Raw genomic sequence first — 21462 nt, forward strand, 5'->3', positions numbered from 1 at the left:
TCTAATTTAAGCATTAAGACATTCCAGAAAAAAAATAGTATGTGCTTACCTTCAAACCTTAGTGTATGCTTAAATTCAACTCTGTTCAGGAAAGCTCTTACACATATGTTTAGTTTTATGTACACACTTTAGTCCTGTTGAGTTCCTGGGACTATTCACTCGTATGCTTAAAGTTAAGCACTTGTTTAAATTCCTTGCTGAACTAGGTCCTCAAAGAAAAACTCTTTTTAAAGTAATGCTATTTAGCTGGAAAACAGATCCTGTTTGCAGAATACAGTCTACTTACTGTGTTTAAACCATTGTTGCCAGAAATATCATAAGGTTTCACAATCTTGTATTAATCTCTCTCATTTGAAGAGTGCGTTATTCTCTGCTTTCCATTATTGAAGGAAAGTTGATTTATTTTTCTTATTAAATAACATGGACATAGAAATGAATTTTTCAAGTATAATATAATATACAGGTCAGATGAGGCAGAAATATTTTAGACTGTATTTTACTTTATTAAATGTTCCCTTTAAATGACAAGTGGACATATTTATTTATACGCACACCTACCCATCACAGATGTGGTAATATGATAAATTGCATTTATTAAGTATCTTTGACTGACTCACCTGCACTTTGCCCACGAATCCATCTCCCCTAGGAATACTTCTCATATTCCAAACCTCCTTTAAGCTATGCTTGTTCTTCCCCTCCCTTGAGTGGTGCTAGATGAGGGTGATCCCTGTAGTGTTTGTGACAAGAGACATACTGCAAAGAGCCCTGTAGCACTAGTGATTCAGGGAAAGAGAGGACTTGTTTTCACTCCTTAAAAAGGTGTTTTTTACCTCAGGATAGCTAACACTGTGACATTTGGGGGTTCACACAGGCCAATGAGGGGTTCGGTCACCATTTGTCTTGTAACCCTGGGTGCCTTGTGGGACTTACTGGCCATCACTTCCAGCAGCTCTCATTGGCCTGCAGTGGTGAACTGCGGCAAATGGGAGCCGCAATCAGATGGACCTGCGGACAGGGCAAGTACACAAACCAGCCCAGCCCACCAGGGGCTTTCCCTACACAAGCGGCGACCCCAGTTTGAGAAACACTGGTCTAGGACAGAGCAGTTTATCACCTTTTACCTAGGCTAGGCTGTCTGGTCTTAAACATGTTCTAGTAACGTCATGCAGACAGAATTCTTAACTTTACATATAATGTTAACATATGCATTGTAAAATTATATTAATAACCAGCATGTTATTAGGTTTCCTATTGCACCTTACAAGGCATATTTTGCACAAATATTATTGCAGTAGTGTGGAGGGTATGAAAACAAGGGGTATCTAGAGTCACAAATGCATATGATCCAAGGGTTCCCACAACAAATTTTGTGGTGGCCTCAGAGTGTGGCCACCAATTCTTGCTGGTGGCTGCTCTGACAAACTCGTCTCTCTGTCCCTGCCTCCCTTATCCCTTCAGCAAGAGCCTGCCCCAGGGAAGGTGGGTCTGGAACTCACTGGCTGCCTGTGGAATCCCAGACTCCCAATGCCCTGGCCAGGTGGGAGTGGGTGAGCTGCCAAGGGAGTGTCCCAGCAACCAAACACCATAGCCACCTCCTGCGCTGTACACACCAGCCCCACGTGTATGCAGACATGCTACCTGGAGCTCCCAGGGAGGCTGCGTGGTGCAGGGCACCAATCCCTGCTGGTGATGCCAGCACAAACACCAAAGCAACAAATCTCGCTGCCCTTGGTAACAGCGGGGTGCTGCAGGGAGAGGCTGTTGTTTTGTCCCGCCCCTCCAATCTCCACCCAGGCTTTGGAGGCTGTTGTAGCAGCAAAAAAATCTGCAGCTACAGTGGCCTCATTTGAGAAATGCTGATATGAGTTATCCTGTAGTAAATGCACAGTGAAGACCATGAGGTAAACTAGTTGAGGGATATAGAATTAGGGATATAGAATTGACTTCATCAAGTTTACCTCACAGTAAAGCTAAAGTTTCTGGTCTCTGTGCTTTTACTTTAGGATAGTGCCTACAAGTTAGCTACCCTGAGGTAAAAAGTATACCTTTATTAGCAGTGAAATAAGGCCTGAGAGAGAACATATAGCAGTGGCAGCAGAGAGGGAGAGGAAAAATGGCAGACTGAAGTCGGGGAACTTGGAGACAAGAGGAGGACAGAGTGGAATGAAAGGGCTAGCATGAAAAAATGAGGTAAAAGACAAAAACAAAAATGAAGAGTAGAAGACAAAACTACTAGAAATATAGAGGGGGGGAAAGAACACAGAGAGAAAAAGGCTCAGAATGAACAGTGGAGGGAGAGAGAGAGGAAGTAGGTGAGACAAGCAAAATACAGTGTGATAACATGGCAGAAGACGAATAACTAGGCACCAACTCCTACAAGTTGGTGCTTCAGTGAGGAAGAGGGTGGACTCACTCACTTGGGCCAGATTTTCAAAGATACCTCATTCCAGTCCTATAATTTGCACCTGCTATTCCATGTATTCAAAAACCTGAATTTGAATGTGAGAACAGCAACTGCATATTCAGTTCACCTGGTTAGGCATCTCTTTGTTTTTCTGTGTAATTTCTGCTTGAGGAGGTTTGCATAAGCAAAATTGCAGGAGCACATTTTGAGCCTATTCTTGAAAATGTACTCTTTAATATTAAGTATACAGACTTCCTGCCAACTGAACCACATGTTTGCCAGCACCCTAACTGTGGGGAGTTATTGGAAAGATTACAAGCCCACACAAAAAGTATACATGAAGATGTAGAACATTTTGAACTGAATTGTTTAGCTGTTAAACATTGGAGAGCCTATAGGGAGCAATTAAATAGTTTTCTTTAGTCATAACACTGTGCATGTAAGGCGTAGAAAAACTACACCTTCCTGTAAAAGAAAAAAAGGACAAATAATTAGCATGAAAGGTTGGAATGGATCCACCCAACATGAAACCAGGCAGATTCTGGAATTTCCTCCAAAACATTTAGATGCCAAGAGCCTATCAATCTATGTGATGTGCCAAGAATGGCTCAGGTAGAGGAGCCTAACCCAAAGTCAACATGAATATGGACTAAAAGGAGCTATTAACTTGAACAGCAACATGAACCAACACCTAAAAAAACTGAAATAAAACATGTCCTCATTATATCATTGTACTTGAATGAAATAATCAGGCCAACAGCTTGAGCCTTATATAAGACACGATTCATATAAATAAGATTAACAGCAGAGCAAGAAAGGTAGTAGAAAATATAATTAAACTTTCAAGGACAATATTATTATCATGATCAGTTCCTGTATGGATCATCTGATAACTCCTCTACAGAATGTTCTTTAGATTCTTTCTTACTTGCCAAGATAAACTATTTCGCTGCCAAAGAATCCTAAAAATGTCCACCTAATCTACTCAAAGGGTATGTCGGCATTATGAAATTAGATCGAATTTATGGAAGTCGATTTTTTAGGAAGCGATTTTATACAGTCGATTGTGTGTGTCCCCACTAAGTGCATAAAGTCAGCGGAATACGTCCATAGTACTGAGGCTAGCAGCGACTTTCGAAGTGTTTCACTGTGGGTAGCTATCCCACAGTTCCCGCAGTCTCCGCTGCCCATTGGAATTCTGGGTTGAGCTCCCAATGCCTGATCAGGCAAAAACATTGTCGCAGGTGGTTTTGGGTACATGTCATCAGTTGCCCCTCCCTCCGTGAAAGCAAAGGCAGACAATCGTTTCGTGCCTTTTTTCCGTGCAGACGCCATACTGCTTTCAGCAGACGGTGCAGTAGGACTGCTAACCGTCGTCATCCAACCACCACTTCTGCTGCAACTCTGCTCTCCTGCTCTCCTGGTGCCATGAATCCACCTCGCAGGTCTTCCCATCGTTCTTTATAAATATCTATTCTCATGACATCCCGTCATCATCCACTGCTTCTGCTGCAACTCTGCTCTCCTGCTCGTGTATCGATAGTGAATTTCTCCATGTTGTCTGTCATGGGCTCCCAGGAACATGTGTTCTTCCTTGGGAAATGTGCGCAGTGCTAACCGTTGTCCTCCACTGCTTCCTCTGCAACTCTGCTCTTCTGCTCTCCTGGTGCCATGAAGCCACCTTGCGGGACCTCTCATCGTTCGGTATAAATATCTATTCTCGTGGCATCCGTTGTCTTCCACCACTTCCGCTGCAACTCTGCTTTCCTTCAGACGCCATACCACAGCAAGTATGGAGCCTGCTCAGCTCACCACTGCTGTTGTGAGCATTGTAAACACCTCACGCATTATACTGCAGTATGTGCAGAACCAGAACCTGCAAAAGCAGGTGAGGAGGCGACGACAGTGTGATCACGATAGTGATGAGGACATGGACACAGACTTCTCTCAAAGCATGGGCTCTGGCAGTTTGGACATCATGGTGGTAATGGGGCAGGTTCATGCCGTGGAATGCCAATTCTGGGCCCGAGAAACAAGCACAGACTGGTGGGACCGTATGGTGTTGCCGGTCTGGGATGATTCTCAGTGGCTGCAAAACTTTTGCATGCATAATGGCTCTTTCATGGAACGTTGTGATTTGCTTTCCCCTGTCCTGAAGTGCAAGAATACCAAGATGAGAGCAGCCCTCACAGTTGAGAAGTGAATGGCGATAGCCCTCTGGAAGCTTGCAACGTCAGAAAACTACCGGTCAGTCAGGCATCAATTTGGAGTGGGTAAATCTACTGTGGGGGCTGCTGTGATCCAAGTAGCCAACGCAATCACTGAGCTGCTGCTATAAAGGGTAGTGACTCTGGGAAATGTGCAGCTCATAGTGGATGGCTTTGCTGTAATGGGATTCCCTAACTGTGGTGGGGTGACAGACGGAACCCATATCCCTGTCTTGGGACCGGACCACCTTGGCAACCAGTACATAAACTTCAAGGAGTACTTTTCAATGGTGCTGCAAGCACTGGTGGATCACAAGGGACGTTTCACCGACATCGATGTGGGATGGCTGGGAAAGGTACATGACACTCGCATCTTCAGGAACTCTTGTCTGTTTGAACAGCTGCAGGAAGGGACTTACTTCCCAGACCAGAAAATAACTGTTGGGGATGTTGAAATGTCTATAGTTATCCTTGGGACACAGTCTACCCCTTAATGCCATTTCTCATGAAGTCATACACAGGCACCCTGGACAGTAGTTAGGAGCTGTTCAACTATAGACTGAGCAAGTGCAGAATGGTGGTAGAACGTGCATTTGGATGTTTAAAAGCCCGCTGGCACAGTTTACTGACTCGGTTAGACCTCAGTGAAACCAATATCCCAATTGTTATTGCTGCTTGCTGTGTGCTCCACCATCTCTGTGAGAGTAAGGGAGAGACATTTATGAAGGGATGGGAGGTTGAGGCAAATCGCCTGACCATTGATTACGTGCAGCCAGACACCAGGGCGATTAGAAGAGCACAGCAGGGTGCGCGGTGCATCAGAGAAGCTTTGAAAACCAGTTTCATGACTGGCCAGGCTACGGTGTAACAGTTCAATTTGCTTCTCCTTGATGAAAACCCACTCCCTTGGTTCACTCTACTTCCCTGTAAGCCAACTGCCCTCCCCCCTTCAGTCACCGCTTTCAGAGGCAATAAAGTCATTATTGTTTAAAAATCATGCATTCTTTATTAATTCGTCACTCAAATAGGGGGATAACTGCCAATGTTGCCTGGGAGATGTGAGGGAGAAGGGAAGTACCGGCTGGGGTGGTGGATGAGGGGAAGAAGGGAGGACAAGGCCACACTGCACTTCAAAACTTATTGAAAGCCAGCCTTCTGTTGCTTGGGCAGTCCTGTGGGTGGAGTGGCTGGGAGCCCCCCAGTGTTCTTGGGTGTCTGGGTGAGGAGGCTATGGAACTTGGGGAGGGGAGGGTGGGAGGTTACACAGGGGCAGCAGGGGCAGTCTGTGCTCCTGCTGCATTTTCTGCAGCTCCACCAGATGCCAGAGCATATCAGATAGATCCCCAGTAGCCTCAGCACTGCATCCTGCCTCCTCTCATCACACTGCCGCCGTCTCTCATCTTGCTCCCGCCATTTCTTATCTTGTTCGTCCCTCTTGTCCTCGCGTTCATTTTCTGCTTTCCTGGACTCTGACATTGTTTGCCTCCATGCATTCTGCTGAGCTGTTTCAGTGCAAGAGGACTGTATGAGCTTAGAGAACATTTCATTGCGAGTGCAATTTTTTCGCCTTCTAACCTGCACTAGCCTCTGGGACAGAGATGATGGGGGAGCATTGAAACATTTGCAGCTGTGGAAGTTAAAAAAGGGAGAGTAGTATTTAAAAAAAGACATTTTAGAGAACAATGGGTAGGCTCTTTCATGGTGAACCAAGCTGTTAACATTACATAGCACATGTGCTTTCGGTACAAGGTCGCATTTTGCCTCTTATATTGAGGGCCTGCCGGTTTGGAGTGAGAGATCACACACGCAGGGTTGGGCAACAGAATTCGGCTTGCAGACAGCCATGATATGCCACAGTCTTTCGGTTTCTTCAACCTTCATAACAGGTGGGAATGGTTTCAAACAGCAGCACCCTCCTTTCCCATACCAAGCACCTGTTGGATTGGTCATTTAAAAGAAGGAGCTGTACTGGCCGAGAATGCATCCCAAGTCTTCAGGGCAAATTAATCATTAAACATGCTTGCTTTTAAACCATGCATTATATTTACAAAGGTACACTCACCAGAGGTGCCTTCTCTGGCTTCATGGTCCGTGAGCCAGCTTGGGAGGGTTGGGAAGGTATTGGCTCCAGGGTGATAAACAGTTCCTGGCTGTCAGGGAAAATGGTTTCTGCACTTGCGTGCTGTGTGGTATCCTCATCCTCCTCCACCTCATCTTCCTCATCCCCCAAATCCTCATTCCTGTTGCATGAGACTCCCCCCTTGCAGGTGTCCATGGACAGGGGTGGAGTAGTAGTAGGGCCCCCCCATAGAATTGCATGCAGCTCATCACAGAAGTGGCATGTCTGGGGCTCTGACCTGGAGTGGCTGTTTGCCTCTTTGGTTTTTTGGTAGGCTTGCCTGAGTTCCTTAATTTTCAGAGGGCACTGCTGTAGGTCCCTGTTGTAGCCTCTATCCATCATGCCATTGGAGATTTTTTCAAATATTTTGGCATTTCATCTATTGGAACGGAGTTCTGATAGCACATATTCGTCTCCCCAAACAGCGATCAGATCCAGTACCTCCCATTTGGTCTTTTGCGATTCTGGGACTGCATGGTCACCTGTGCTGATGAGCTCGCCATGCTGGTCAAACAGGAAATGAAATTCAAAAGTTCCTGGGGCTTTTATTGTGTACCTGACTAGTGCATCTGAGTTGAAAGTACTGTCCAGAGCGGTCACAATGGAGCACTCTTGAATAGCTCCCAGAGGCCAATACTGTCAAATTGCATCCACACTGTGCCAAATTTGACCCGGCAATGTCGATTTAAGTGCTAATCCCCTCATCAGGGAGAAGTACAAAAATTGATTTTTAAGAGCCCTTTAAGTTGACAAAAATGGCTTTGTCAGTGGATGGGTGCAGGGTTAAATTGATCTAACGCTGCTAAATTCGACCTAAACTCGTGCTGTAGACCAGGGCTAAGTCTTCCAAAGTTCAAGTTCATCAAAGGGAGACTAAAACAGCTGAGTCATTGAATCAAAACTCTTCCTTCTCTTTGTCAGCTTTAAGTTTATAAAATTCCACTATGACAGATATCATATGTAATGTGGTCAGAAGATTTTGAAAACTAAAGTATTTTGTTTCTTATAGTTTTCTGACTCGCATCAAAAATACAGTGCTGGAGTTAAGAGTCACCAGCTTTTTCTTATAGCTAAGAATTGCTTTCCAGGGAATAAGTATCTCAAGATTACCAGTCACTAAGCCATTTGCCAAAACCAAACAAATAATGCAGTATCCTCAGACTGGCTACTCAAGTTTACAAGTAACTCATTTTTGCTCAAGTCTAGTCTGCATTTAAAAGTATTAAATCTATAAATTTACACATTTGTTCTATCTCTGGACTTCACATTTAGAATTTTTATTTTTGTCAATAACCTCAATATGAAATCTCTGTTTTCTTTTCAAAGGTGACTGATTTTTGCCTTGTGTTAAATCTATTGTGAATCCTATTTAAACCCATTGTGATCATTAACATGTTTCTTCTGAAGTAGCACTAGCCAACCCAGATGGAAATGAAGAGGAAGAAGATAATGAGCTGCCTTATTTGTCTGATATTTGTGATCAAAAGGAGTGAAATATATTTCTTAGGTCTTAAAAGTCTCCAGCTGGTGACTTCAAAAAGAAAGCATCCATCATTCATGGAAAGCCATGAATGTTGACCTGCAACAGATGTATACAAATTCCATCTTCTAACAAATGCAAGGCAAATGTAAAAGTTAGCAAGGTAGGTTTATAGTCAATGAACAAACCTAAGACCTAATTCTGCAGTCCTACTCAGGAAATCAATGGGAGTTTTGACTGACTATGGATGACAGGTTCAGGTTCATAAGTACACATGTAGTAGATATTGTCTTTGATAACATAAGTATATGTATATAATCATTACAGATTTTTTTCTTTCAGACTGTTTGTCCTATACAGCTTTAGAAGTATTATCAAAGAAGTGTTATGGGAAACAGAGGTGTAAAATTATTGTCAACAACAACCATTTTGGAAGTCCGTGCCTGCCTGGTGTGAAAAAATATCTTAATGTCAGCTATGCATGTGGTAAGAGCAAATATGTGATAATTTTTAAGATCTCATTCTACTTGCAGAGCATAATAATGCAAAGTTGTGTATACATGTATAACACACACGCCCAGAGCTGGATTCTTAAATGTGGCCTTCCTGTTAGCATCTGTAACCTATTACATTTACATGACAAAATACCTGAGATGTAGGTACAATCACATAGCTAGAGATCTATATAACATAAATTGCAATAATTAAAATATGTGCTTGACAAATGCTCTAGATATTAAATAGTGCTCCACATAATTCATCTATAGCAGAGCTAAGTAAAGAAAATCTATTATTGTATTGTGTTAGCCTCTATAAAGCACTTCAACATAATCAAAGCGCTGTATAAAGGCCTTGATCCTGAAATATGATCCACAGGGGCAAACCTAAGTTCTTCCCTCTACAGAGAATTTCCTTACTCTGGGTAAAATCTCAGGCCAGGTCTACACTACAGACTTATATGGGTATAACTGCGTTGCTCAAGCATGTGAAAAATCCACCCCCTGAGCAACAGTTATACCAATCTAACCCCCAGTGTAGACAGTGCTATGTTGACTAGAGAGCTTCTCCTGCCAACATAGCTACTGTTGCTCTCAGGGGTGGATCAACAAAGCTCTCCTATCGGAGCAGTAGCATCTCCACTAAAGCACTACGGTGAAGCACCAGTGCAGCTACACCCCTACAGCCAGAGGCGGATTAAGATTTAGTGGGGCCCTGGGCATAAAGAACTTTTGGGCCCCCCTACACCTCCCACTGGACCCCACCCCCTGTTCCTCCTCTCCCCCTCAGCTCCCACCCCTTGACCAGGCCAGAAGCCAGAGCCGAGCTGTGGTAAGAACCACCTGGGGGGCTGGGCTGCTGTAGGGAGATGTGGACCCTCCACTTGCCCCAGGGAGTGAGGACTCGGGCCCAGGGCTGCCCAGGGGATTCCGGGGCCTTGGGCCGTCGGCGGCAGGCAGCTCCGGTGGACCTCCCGCAGGCGTGCCTGCGGAGGGTCCGTTGGTCCCGCAGCTCTGGTGGAGCATCCGCAGGCACGCCTGTGGGAGGTCTACCGGAGCTGCGGGACCGGCAAGTGGCAGGGCGCCCCGTGGGCGGCGAAATGTCTAGAGCTGGCCCTGTTTGGCGGTGGAGGGCCCCCGCCGCAGGTCTTCGGGGCACTTCGGCAGTGGGTCCCGGAACGGAAGGGCCCCCCCGTCGCCGAATTACTGCCGAAGACCGGGTTGCACTTCGGCGGTAATTCACTGGTGGGGGGTCCTTCCGCCCTGGAGCGGAAGGACCCCCCCCGCCGGCAAAGACCAGGAGTGGAAGAAGCTCCAGGGCCTGGCCCCGCAAGAGTTTTCCGGGCCCCCTGGAGCGAGTGAAGGACCCCGCTCCAGGGGCCCCGAAAAACTCGTGGGGGCCCCTGCGGAGCCCGGTGCCTGAGGCAAATTGCCCCTCTTGCCCCCCCCTCTGGGCAGCCCTGCTCGGACCAGGGGCTGCTCACAGGCATTGTCTTTCTTACTTCTCCCCTTCACCCTCACAGTATGCAGTAGCAGTTCTGCTGTGGTTGCTGCTCCCTGTTCTGTTGTGGAGATATAGTTTGAATTGTTGAACTGTTTGCCAGGTTATGGGATTAGGAAGGAATTTTTCCCTCAGGGCAAGATTGACAAGGTTCCTGGTGAGTTTTTCCACCTTCTTAGCAGCATCCTGGAGGCCTGGTTTTAGGTAAATAGGGAGAAAAGACAGGATTTAAAAGTTTTAAGTTTATAAATGAGTTTGTAATTTTGACACAGCTTGTGGCCAGTGTCCAGTGTGGATGAGAGGCTCCGAGGGGCCAGCTCCCAAAGGTGAATAAGAGTATGAGACCCATGAGATAACTGGGGGAAATTATTAGGCTGGTGAAAAATGGGGAGACCATAAGTCTTCACAGACAGGTGCCTGTATGTGTACCTTCATTCTCCCTCACAGGGAAGAGAGTCAGAGGATAGGGAGGAGGGCATGAAGCCTAGGGAAGAGGCTAAAGAGGTCCAACCCTGAACATTAGATATTTGGCATAAAGGTCAGTTAACACCACATTGAACCCAAATACATTTTTGGTATTGGGGGCAGAGGGAGTTAGCCCCCTCCATTAAAGTTAAAAATGAATAACGTAACATCCTTCCACTTTAAATTCCATCCCTGTGTCTGTGTTTTCATTCTCCTGTATGTCCTGATCAATAACTGCTTTTGCCCAATAATGGTTTTTTTTAATGGTTCTGCTCACAAAACACCAGAGGCTCCCAACAGTTGGTCGGGGTGCTGGGCAGAAAAGCCCCCAGACCAGAGAGGGAGCATGCTCTGTGCCCCCTTGAAGCCTGCACATGTCATTCCACCTGAGCACCAAATAACTGGGGCTCTGCATTTTTGGCAGCCGGCTAAAGGTGGCATCTAGCCAGAAGGGAGGTAACTAGCTCCTGTAGGCAGCCTACATGTAGTCTGAGCCAAGTCTTTCCAATGACTTCTTCAGAAGGCTTTGGATCAGGCCCCTATTGCTACACTACAGAAACTGCAATAGTATCAATAACTCCTCCTAGGCCTGCTCTTTCTTACCCCCTGGCCTGAGCACTGAGGTAAGACACTAGTATAAATGGTGAAGCCAACAGCAGCAATCTGTGCTGCCAGTCGAAAGGAGGTGTTAACTCTTGGCAATATCACCAGAGATCCTTGCGCTTCATAGGCTTGACAGCTGTGCACCATGCCCGTTCCTCTCTGTGCAGCTACAGTCTCCTCCCCTCCCTGTGAGGAATATGCTGAATTAACTCTATGGGGAAACACGGTGGAGTTTTCTGAATCTACCTCTGGCAGGTCTTTCCATGGGAGTGGCCCAAATAAGCAGTACTTGGAGTTTACTTGCATGGTTGGTAATAAGTAGCCATTTTGGGATTGATTCTTATCTTAGTTGTACGGTGTCATATCTCTGAAGATCAGAGAAAACGATCATCTATGGATTATCTAGAAGGCAGGTTCCTTGTAGGCACAATAGGGGATTTCTCAAGGTATGTTTTAGAACTTTTAAAAATCTACCCTCTTAAAAGAGGGTATGTTAGCCTTTAGGTGAGAGGAATTACTAAGATTGATATTTATTTTTATGAAGAAGTTGCTGGAGGCTTGCCATGGAGCTAATACACAATATGCTTAGACAGTAAATGCTGTATTGTTGGTCCTTTTATAAAAGTGAGTTATTGGAATTCCCTTTAATTACTCTATTAATAATTATGACACCTTGTTCTTTATTTGTGGGTTGAGGGGTATGTATGTGGTAAGATAACTCATACTATTAATCATTGTAGTGGTTTTGCAAAGACACATAAACCAGGTAGTAGATAACATTCTTCTGTGTTACTGGCACATTTTGCAGGTTTTTTCTGCCAAACAATACTAAATTGTTCAATCTGATGCATTAGCAAGTGATTTGCAGCTCTAATTATTTTATAGATCATCTAGCAGCCATGAGAAAAAAAGAGTTTTGGAATTCTTGAAATTCCACACACGGGGTGGGAGCTCCTGTTGATAAAAGACTCCCAGTGGATAGGTACAGTCATACGTTTTTAAAGCAAACCTCTTTGTAGAAATTTCTGATTATGGCAGTAAATCAGTTTTACTTTGCTAAAGCAATTTGCCTCTTGCAGCCAAACTGAACTGAACTGATAGCACATCAGTGATGAGGAATGCCTACGTTCTCAACTGTAAGCCCACTAAGGATGTACTTTGAGAGATGTTCCTGATCTTGCCTCGGAATTTCTTCTCACCTCTTCCTCCTCTATGAGATGGTGGTTTCCCCCACCTGAGATCTGGATTTTAACATAGACAATATCTGTCCCGGTTACAGGGCTAGCTGTACCTCTGTCCTCTTTCAGATCTCTCTGAGAGCACCCACCTCAGGGTTTGGTCCTTTAAGTCTTTCCCTGTCTCAGGGTGGAATCTTGTGATTCTGCCTCTCTTTGGCTGGGACCCAGGTACGCTACTCAGCTTGTACCAACTTCTTATCATGTGACAGGTATGACTGGGCTCTGAGCACCAGGGTTTCCTCCCATTGGGAACCTGTGACCAGTGATAGCGATCAACAGTCTTCTTTAAAAAAGTATTTTTATTTAGCAGTTGTACCTAAGTATCAGAGAAAAAGGATTTTAACACAAGAAATTGCCTATATGCATATACAGGGTTTGTCTTAACTGCATCATTAGTGCAATCTATAATTCAAGTTTTGCACCTATCTTAACTCCTGTCCACACATAAAAATCTCTAACGTGCCTGCCAGGGCTTGGGGTGTCTGAAACTCATGCTAATGGCGCTAGAGCAGTAATGCTGTGGGGGATGCTACAGCCTGAGGTCCAGTTACTTGTCCAATCATTCCGCTAATCCAATCCCTCTGTGTAGCTCAAGTGTTTGTTTGGTTTTTTTGCCTGTGGTCACTCTCACTCAAGATAAGCGATCTCAGGTGGAGTAACTCACGTGTGCTAATTTGAGCCATGGCCATGTCTACACTACAGGGACTATAGTGGCATAGCTATGTCGACATAACTCGATAGTGTAGACGCTGCTTACAGTGACAGTAGTATTTCCATTGCTGTAGGAACACCCCCTCCCCGAGCAATGGAGCTAGGCCAACAGAAGCCAGGTACCTAAGGAATTGGGCAGGCTTGTGCTCAGGTGGCTATCCTGAGCTGTCAGCCATGTTGCCATGGCCACACTGCTGTCTACCCACACTGGCACCCTTCCAGCTGCTTTGTAGACATACACTAATATAGAGGTGAGTTGACATAGGAACAAAAGAAGGAGGTAGTATGAGGGCCCCGTTGTCAGAAAAGAAAGTTGGATATGAGGCTTTTCAGTAGAAGTGACTGTTGTTCAGTTATGTGGGAAACTGAGGTGTTTGCCTCAAGGGCAAGGTGAAGGAGAGAAGTTTTCTGCAGAGGCTTCATGAAGGTTTGAAGCAGTTAGCAGGTTGGTTAGAGAAGAGCTGAGGTTTCATTTTGGAAACTGTTTTGTGGAGACAGGAGATCTGAGACATCCTCGCTCTAGAGCCTGGCCTCTTAGCAAAGTCCAGTGGAGCCAAGACTGAGACCTGATTCTTAAGACAAGTGAGCTGGAGACATTTATGAAACCGTTAAGAAGAAACTTTAGAAGTGCTTTGCTGGATGCTTGGCTAAGCAATGGGAAATTGATGATGGTCTTTATTTTTGGAACTTAAGTGCCGGGTTTACTGGTATTACTGCAACAATGAATAGAACTTTTGGTGTAGCACAGGCTTTGACACTGGTGTGCTTGCACTAACAGAGAAAGATGAGGAAACTGGCTTTTCCTTCATGCACTCTTGTTGTAGTAATAATTAATTTACATTTTATAGCACCTTTGATCCCAAAATCCTTCACAATTTTCCTACTTAAATCACAATACAGCAAAGCACTTATGCACATGCTTAAAGTTAAGCATGCCCATAACGCAGTGCTGAATAAAGACAGACTTAAGCAAGTGCTTATGCACTTTGCTGAATCAGGGCCACACTGCTTATGCTGACAAAAAGGAATGAGACAAAATATTATCCATCTTTCTTCCCCTACTCAGAGTCAACAGAGAGAGAGATGGGACTCGGGCTGTGAATTACTTTGCTTATTTTAGAAAGAGAAAAGTTCCCAAACTAGGAGAAACCAAAGATTGCTGATGGAGAGATCCTTCACTTGTGATTTTTGTTAGATAAGGCATCTCAGCATGATCAAATAGTAGTATACACTGTATTACTTTTACACCTCAGTTCTTTCCAGAGAAACCTAAAACCCATTTTCTGTAAAACCCAAGTTTTACAGAAAATGTAGACCCCCCCTTTTCTGAAAATTTCAAGATAAATGATTTATGCTGTCATAAAATCTTAATAGCTGATCTCTGAAATAAAAATGGAATACAATATGTGATTTTTTTTCTGTCTCAGCAGTGCTGGGTCTTCCCTTTAGAATATGTTCCATATTTCCTTCTTTCTCACCACCTGAGAGTCTCTCTAAAAGAAACATAGAAAAATGCTCCCTACAGATGCATCCTTTGTGGTAATAGACACCACAAGGCCTTTGGCCCCTTTGATCATAAGTGTTATCCCAAGAATATCTTGCCTGATCTCATTTAAAATGCACTTATACTTTGAAAACCTGAATTGATAAAAACAGAAGCATGGTGTTCCTTGTTTAGTGTCTCTCATTATTTCCAGACCAGCTATTACAAATGAATAAGGCTATGTTTCAGTCATGGGTATTGTTGGTAAAAGTCATGAACAGGTCATGGGCAGTAGACAAAAATTCATGCCCTGTGATCTGTCCAAGACTTGTACTATAGACCCCTGACTAAATCTTGGGTGATGGCAGGGGGCTGGCCTGGGTGTGCCACAAGTGCTCTGGGGGTGGCCTGGGGGATCTAGGCACCGCGGGTGCTGGCAGGAGGAAGCGCGTGGCCTGGGACCCCTGTGGGTGCTTGGGGGAGGGCACAGTGGCACGTGGTCCAGGGCACCCACGGGTGTCAGGGTGGGCTGGTGGTGGTAGCCCAGACCCCCACTGCTGCTGCCAGGGGAGGGGGCACAGCGGCCCAAGACTGCCCCAGCAATGGCCAGAAGTCACAGAGATCCTGGAAAGTCACTGAATCCGTGACTTCCGTGATCTCCATGACAGACTCACAGCCTTTCAAATGAACGCACAGATTTTATTTTTTTATTTTATTTTTTTTTTACACGTGCCAGCCCTTCAAATTCAGCCTGGAACCTGAAAAACAAGCTGTTCATTTTCTGGTTCACACATCAATAATAAAAATTCTGCCTCTGGAACTCAGTTAACAAATCTGATAATGCACAAGCCAAAATAGAGGCCAAATTACGCTCCCATATCCATGTTGGCTTTGCAGTATTTACAGGAGTCAAAAGTACTAAAACTTACTTTAAAAACTTTACCAGGAAAGGAAACAGATGTGACTTTGATTCCACACCTATGGAGAATGGCTGGGCAGTAAGAAGTGCTGTTTTTACAGTTATTTTTCAGAGTAAAACTGTACTTCAACCCCTTGGACTGGACCTCCCTCTGTTCCTGTCAATCTTCTTTTACACAGTTTATTGGCAAACATTTGTTTCATACCTGAAATGTCTTCCATTTTCCAAATCTGTGTGAAACTCCATCAGTCTGTCTTTGTATAGTACAGAGAATAGGTGCCAAGATCAGGATAACTGAAGAACCCATTCATCTGACACAGGAATTGTGTGCTCTTAACATGTACACAATGTGCCTTCCTTTTAGATCATTTTAATCCCTGTAAGAAGAGTGTGAAAGCTTCCAAATTAAATCCACTAAAATGCAGCAGAAGAAAAAGAAGTTAATTAAAAGGAAACAGTTCTCTGGCTACTCAGACCAATGCTTAGTCTACACTTAAAATTTCAATCAACCTAGCTGCGTCACTCAGTTGAAAAGTTCACACCCCAGAGGGCTGTAGTTAAACTGAAATTAGGGTAACCAGACAGCACGTGTGAAAAATCGGAACAGGGGCGGGGGGGAAAGGGGAATAGGAGCCTATACAAGAAAAAGCCCCAAATATTGAGACTGTCCCTGTAAAATTGGGACTTCTGGTCACCTTAGCTGAAATAGCTCCCAATGTAACTATGGCTAAGTCAATGAAAGAATTCTTCCTTTGACATAGTTACCAGAACTCAGAGAGGTGGATTAGCTGCAGTGATGGAAAAACCCCTTCTATCGCTGTATGAAGCATCTACACTACAGCAGCACAGTTGTGTAGACATGGCCTAAGAGCTCATTCCATCTGGAACACTCTCCAGTTACTTACCTTGCCGTAACTGGAGTTCTTCAAGTTGTGTGGTCCCTATATTCCACTGTGGGTTCTCTGGCGTATGGCGTGCACACACAGCCACAATGGCATACCCATAGGGTCCACCACTTGAAGTAGAACAAAAACTTCTAGTCATGAAAGTTACAGAGCACATCACACAGGGCTTCAAACATTTCTTTACTGACCGTTACAGACTTGATCTATTCTCCTCAAAAGCAGTGATTGGCACAATTTAAGGTCTATCAAAAGTGTGCCTCATTATTTCCTGTTCATTGGTATTTCCTTTTGGTCCAGAAAGCTGGATGTAGCTATTAGATAGTTATGTCTTATGGAAACTATGCCCTGTGAGACAGATCTCTAGCAGATCCTTGCTCTCACCTGGCACTAAGGGATTTAACAAGGACTTGTTTCTTTTAGCATCTATTACTTTTGACTACAAGTAGGAACATAAGAAGAGGAGCAGAAAAAGCAAGATCTTGCCCCTGAAAGAAAGAAAACTTCTGCTCTCCATTTGATTCATCTTTTGTTAACAAGAGAAATTTCTCTCTTTCGGTACCTGTGGCTCTGGGAGCACAAACTCTGGACCTAGTCCTTCAGTCCAACCCAGAAGAGCAGACCGTAGCACCCTCATGCAGCCACATTGGCTGCACTTGAGCTGCATGCAGGCACAAGGATCTGGCTATGCGAATCCAGCTGCAGAACTGGAGCCTCTGTATGAATGTTCTTTAGTAGACAAGGCCAGCAGAGAATTACAGCCCTGGTCTTTTGTGTTACAATGATCATAAAGGTGTTGCTTGTGCACATTTAAAATGTACTAATAATGGGTTTGATTATTATTCTGGGCCATAGTTTATAGTGAATTTCCCCTATTTGCAGTGTGATTAAGATAACAACTCAGATAGTGTAACAGTCTTAAAATTGACGGTATACAATTTTTCTTTTTTCTTTTTAGTTCCCAAAATCATACTTACAGCAGTTGATCCGATGATTTCTAATCTAAATCCTTCCCTAAAGCAGAACAATGGTAAATATGGTAATTTTTATGGTTTATTACCATCATTTGTCTTTAAGTCAAAATAGAAATATGTATGATCAAAGATGGACATAGTTGTATTAGAATAATTAGAGGGGGAAGTAGTAAAACCGTGTGTTAAAACTGGCTCTGACCCCTGAAAGTTGTAATAAATAAATAAATAAATAAATAAAAAAGGTGTTTTATCATCAACAGAATGAGTTCTGTTAGATGTGTTCAATTAGATTGTGATGATACTGTAATGTGGGAATTTCACAATGAGAAATCCATTCAGGAACAAAGGCAAGATTCTGGGCCTGATATTAAATAAGTTATTGTGGGCCAAATCCAGCAGGTCAAATGCCTGTAAAAATATGAGATGTTGGCTCGAGCAAGGATTGCAAGATTTGGTCCTAAATTTGAGAGGTGAAGCAGGTAAGCTTGCAGCTGAGGTGTTACAGCTTTCTTCCCACACCTGTTCCTGTGGAAGAACCTATTGACTCAGTAGATGCTCAGTGGCTCTGATAAGTGAGGAGCTACTCATTCTCTCCAGGACCTTAGTGTGCCAATCACTGCCTCATTCTGGCCACCTTTTACAGAGGCACAGCCTGGAATTTTGGGTCTACTCCAGAACGCACATGCGCAATGTGCAGTGTAGTTCACTGCCAGCGCTTCTGAATATTTAAAGAGGGTGCCTTAAAGTGTGAAGTCATTTGCCTGAAACTGCATGTTCAAACCAAACAAGCTACACAATGTGGTTGTTTGTATGCAGAGCTAAAGATTTTCTGAAAAAAAGCAATCTTGATCAACACAAGATTTCCTCAAGAATCAGAGTGGCAACACTTGAACTGTTAATTTTCATCGCTGGTCTCCTCAGCTGCTTCTCAGTCTGGCCACTTTCATTCCCTGGGAAGTAGCCATGCACAGTATAATCTTATTGTCTTAGCATATTTCATTCTTGTCTATTAATTTATTAAATTTAGATTGGAATAAGGTGGAGGGGAAACTGCAAATAAAAAACAGATTATCTGCTAACCATCCCCTTACACTACATACTATGAGCTGTGATCTTTAATTAAGTCATTGAAGTCACTTTAAACAGAACTTTAAACGTATTGCATTTTGACATTTTCATTGCTGGGACACTGGCACATTATGGTCATCCGCAACTATTGTACATCTTTCTTAACTGTGGTCAAGAGATGTGAACAGTAACAGTGAGTATATGATTGTTTCAGACTGGATAGCCATGTATGAGTAAGGCTGAAACGTAATTTTGTGAACAGCAGAGAAAGTGAATGGTGTGGCTAGCACACATCCTCTATTGCCACCATTTCTAGGATACTGCAGAGATTGCTTTGGGAAGTGATTTATTTAGGGTCTGATTGAAAGCTCAGTGAAGTCATTGGGAATCCTTGGCCTCTTTGGGCTTTGGTTCAGGCACTAAATGGGATTGATCATAGCTGCTGTTTAATAACAATTTTGTAGTTTTCTAACTATCCATTATGTTTTGTTTGTAGAGCATGGGTTTGGTCTAATGTTTTGCAAAGTCCCTGAAACCATAACACTGGCAGTCCTAAATTTTTCCAGGAGTTCAGTTAGATGACCTGTTCGATTTAAAATTACACCTCTACCCCGATATATTGTGACCTGATATAATACGAATTCGGATAAAATGCGGTAAAGCAGCGCTCGGGGTGGAGGTGGGGGGCTGCATGCTCCAGTGGATCAAAGCAAGTTCAGTATAACGCAGTTTCACCTATAACGCAGTAAGATTTTTTGGCTCCCAAGGACAGCGTTATATCGAGGTAGAGGTGTACTTGAAAGAAAAATTAGAATTTAGTAGCATTATCAAGAATAACATAATCTAATTGCATTTGTCTTGTATTTTCACATTACAGATATAAACATTGACCCCAGGGAATCAAAGCTTCCAAAGAAAGATGGAATTATTATTAGCAACTCTTTGGCTACATTTGCTTACATTAGAGGTAGGAAAATGTTGGTTTTTTTTTTCCTCCTTATATCGTCTTTGGTAATCCTGTTACTTTTAGTAATTGTGCTGATAGAGCATTACCACACAACCAGGAAGATGAGACAATCATAACATAGCAACTGACATCTATGTAATATGTTCCAGCCCGAAGGATCCCAAACTCTTTTAGAGGTTGCAGACAAGATTTTTAAAATGAGTGATTTCAATCGGAGCAGCTGGGTGCTCAGCACTTTTGAAAACTGGGCACTTATGTAGGAGCCTATCTTTAGGAATCCATTTTTTGAAATTTTGGTTTGTGTATATAAGGATCATTGAAGCACAATTAAAAATCAGCCATCTCTGGGATAGCACATGACAGAAATTCTGACCCATTGCCACCACCACCATCAGTCATCAAGGCAAATTCCAAAGGGACGTGGCCTCCTTGCAGATTAAGTGCCACCCAGATCAACCTCTAGCTAGATCTTTAAGATGTCTAGCTGGATGTTCAGTCTGTGTCTACCATTGGCGATGTGGGAATTCTAACCCAACAACACTACAGAGCAGGATTTAGGAAAATTAATATAAGATAATGTTGCCCCTTTTAGACCTGAGTGGCTAGTCAAAGTTTGGGGCCCTATAGATATTCCAGTTAGAAGCAGAAATTGGTGATAGGTGTTTCTTTGGTCCAGTTTTTTTTATTTACAAAGACTGTACAATGTCCTATGTCTCTGAATGCAGAGGGGATCGAATAGCAAGAAACAGCTTCTTTTCCTCCCAGCAACAAGAGCCCTTTTTTAGCCTGCACCCATAACCCAAAAACCTCTTTCCAGGTTTCTTCCAGGGTCAGCCACCTTCAGCTTTCAGCTGCTCCTTTCGGTAGTCTTTCATTCTCAGGGCTGGTCTACACTGAAAAGTTAGGTGACCTAGCTACATCACTCAAAGGTGTGAAAAATCCACAACCTTGAGTGACGTAGTTAAACCTACACTGACCTAAACCCCAGTGTAGACAGTGCTAGGACAGAAGAATTGTTCCGTTGATTTAGCTACTGCCTTTCAGGGAGGTGGATTAACTACAGCGACTCTCTTCTCATACACACACCCCTACCCAAAACAGTATTCCGCCAAAAACTCCTGAGTGGGTTCACACACACTTTTTGCCTTCGGTGGGGCTTATGCTTACAGTTATGTTAAATGATGGATGGAGTTCACACCTACCACTCTCAATGGGCTTTTAACTCAACCCATAACAAGGTATCACCCAGCTCATAACAACAATATCACCAGCTAACCAAAAACTCAGAAAAAGATGTAGGCAGACAGAATATAACACTACGAGTTGAAATTTGAGAGCAGCTCTGGAGCCAACATTTCTACTGTTTCAGAAGAGGTCATGGGATCTGTAACTGAGCACAAGCAATTGTGGCTTTGGTTTTACAACACATTTGAAACATGACATTGCTGCAGCACAGTGTCCCCTAGCACTGTACTGGAAAAGTCATTAAATAGTGAGTCAGACAGAAGAGTGTTCACTATTGAGTCACCATCACACCTTCCTGTAGCACACCTTTGCTTTAGAGGTCTGCCATACAAGTACTGACCTGACGTGATGCTCCTCAAGGGTGCCTGGGTGTGACTGGAGGCCTCAGGGTCCTGCCACACTCCATCCCAAAGAGGAGCAGAAGAGAAGTCCTCCAAGAAGCCAAGAGTGGTTGCAGAGAAAGAGCCAATGAGAGAGGCTGCAGAGAGCAATCAATCAGGGCCCAGCAGGGCATGTAAAAGGAGGTGCAGAACAGAGCAGCAGTCAGTTGCTGCTTGGAGTTGGAGGAGAGAGGACTGTGTTCCTGACTGTCTGAAAGAGATGTTGGACCATGGACAGCTGAGTGTGGGAAGGGACCGGGGGTGCAAGAGAGAGCTCCTGGGTTGCTGCTGGGGAC

At 43.9% G+C, this 21462-nt stretch overlaps 1 protein-coding gene across 2 annotated transcripts in view; it reads left to right on the forward strand.

Moving 5' to 3' along the window:
- Nucleotides 1-21462, forward strand: part of EVA1C (eva-1 homolog C) — a 71679-nt gene that overhangs the window by 47394 nt on the left and 2823 nt on the right. For both annotated transcript variants that reach the window (XM_050959720.1, XM_050959710.1), the window contains 3 exons: nucleotides 8556-8699; nucleotides 17491-17562; nucleotides 19452-19541. In XM_050959720.1, the coding sequence (XP_050815677.1) occupies nucleotides 8556-8699; nucleotides 17491-17562; nucleotides 19452-19541 (306 nt within the window). The remainder of the gene's footprint in view (nucleotides 1-8555; nucleotides 8700-17490; nucleotides 17563-19451; nucleotides 19542-21462) is intronic.

The sequence above is a fragment of the Gopherus flavomarginatus genome, chromosome 1, assembly GCF_025201925.1.
Source record: "Gopherus flavomarginatus isolate rGopFla2 chromosome 1, rGopFla2.mat.asm, whole genome shotgun sequence".
NCBI classification, from domain to species: domain Eukaryota; kingdom Metazoa; phylum Chordata; order Testudines; family Testudinidae; genus Gopherus; species Gopherus flavomarginatus.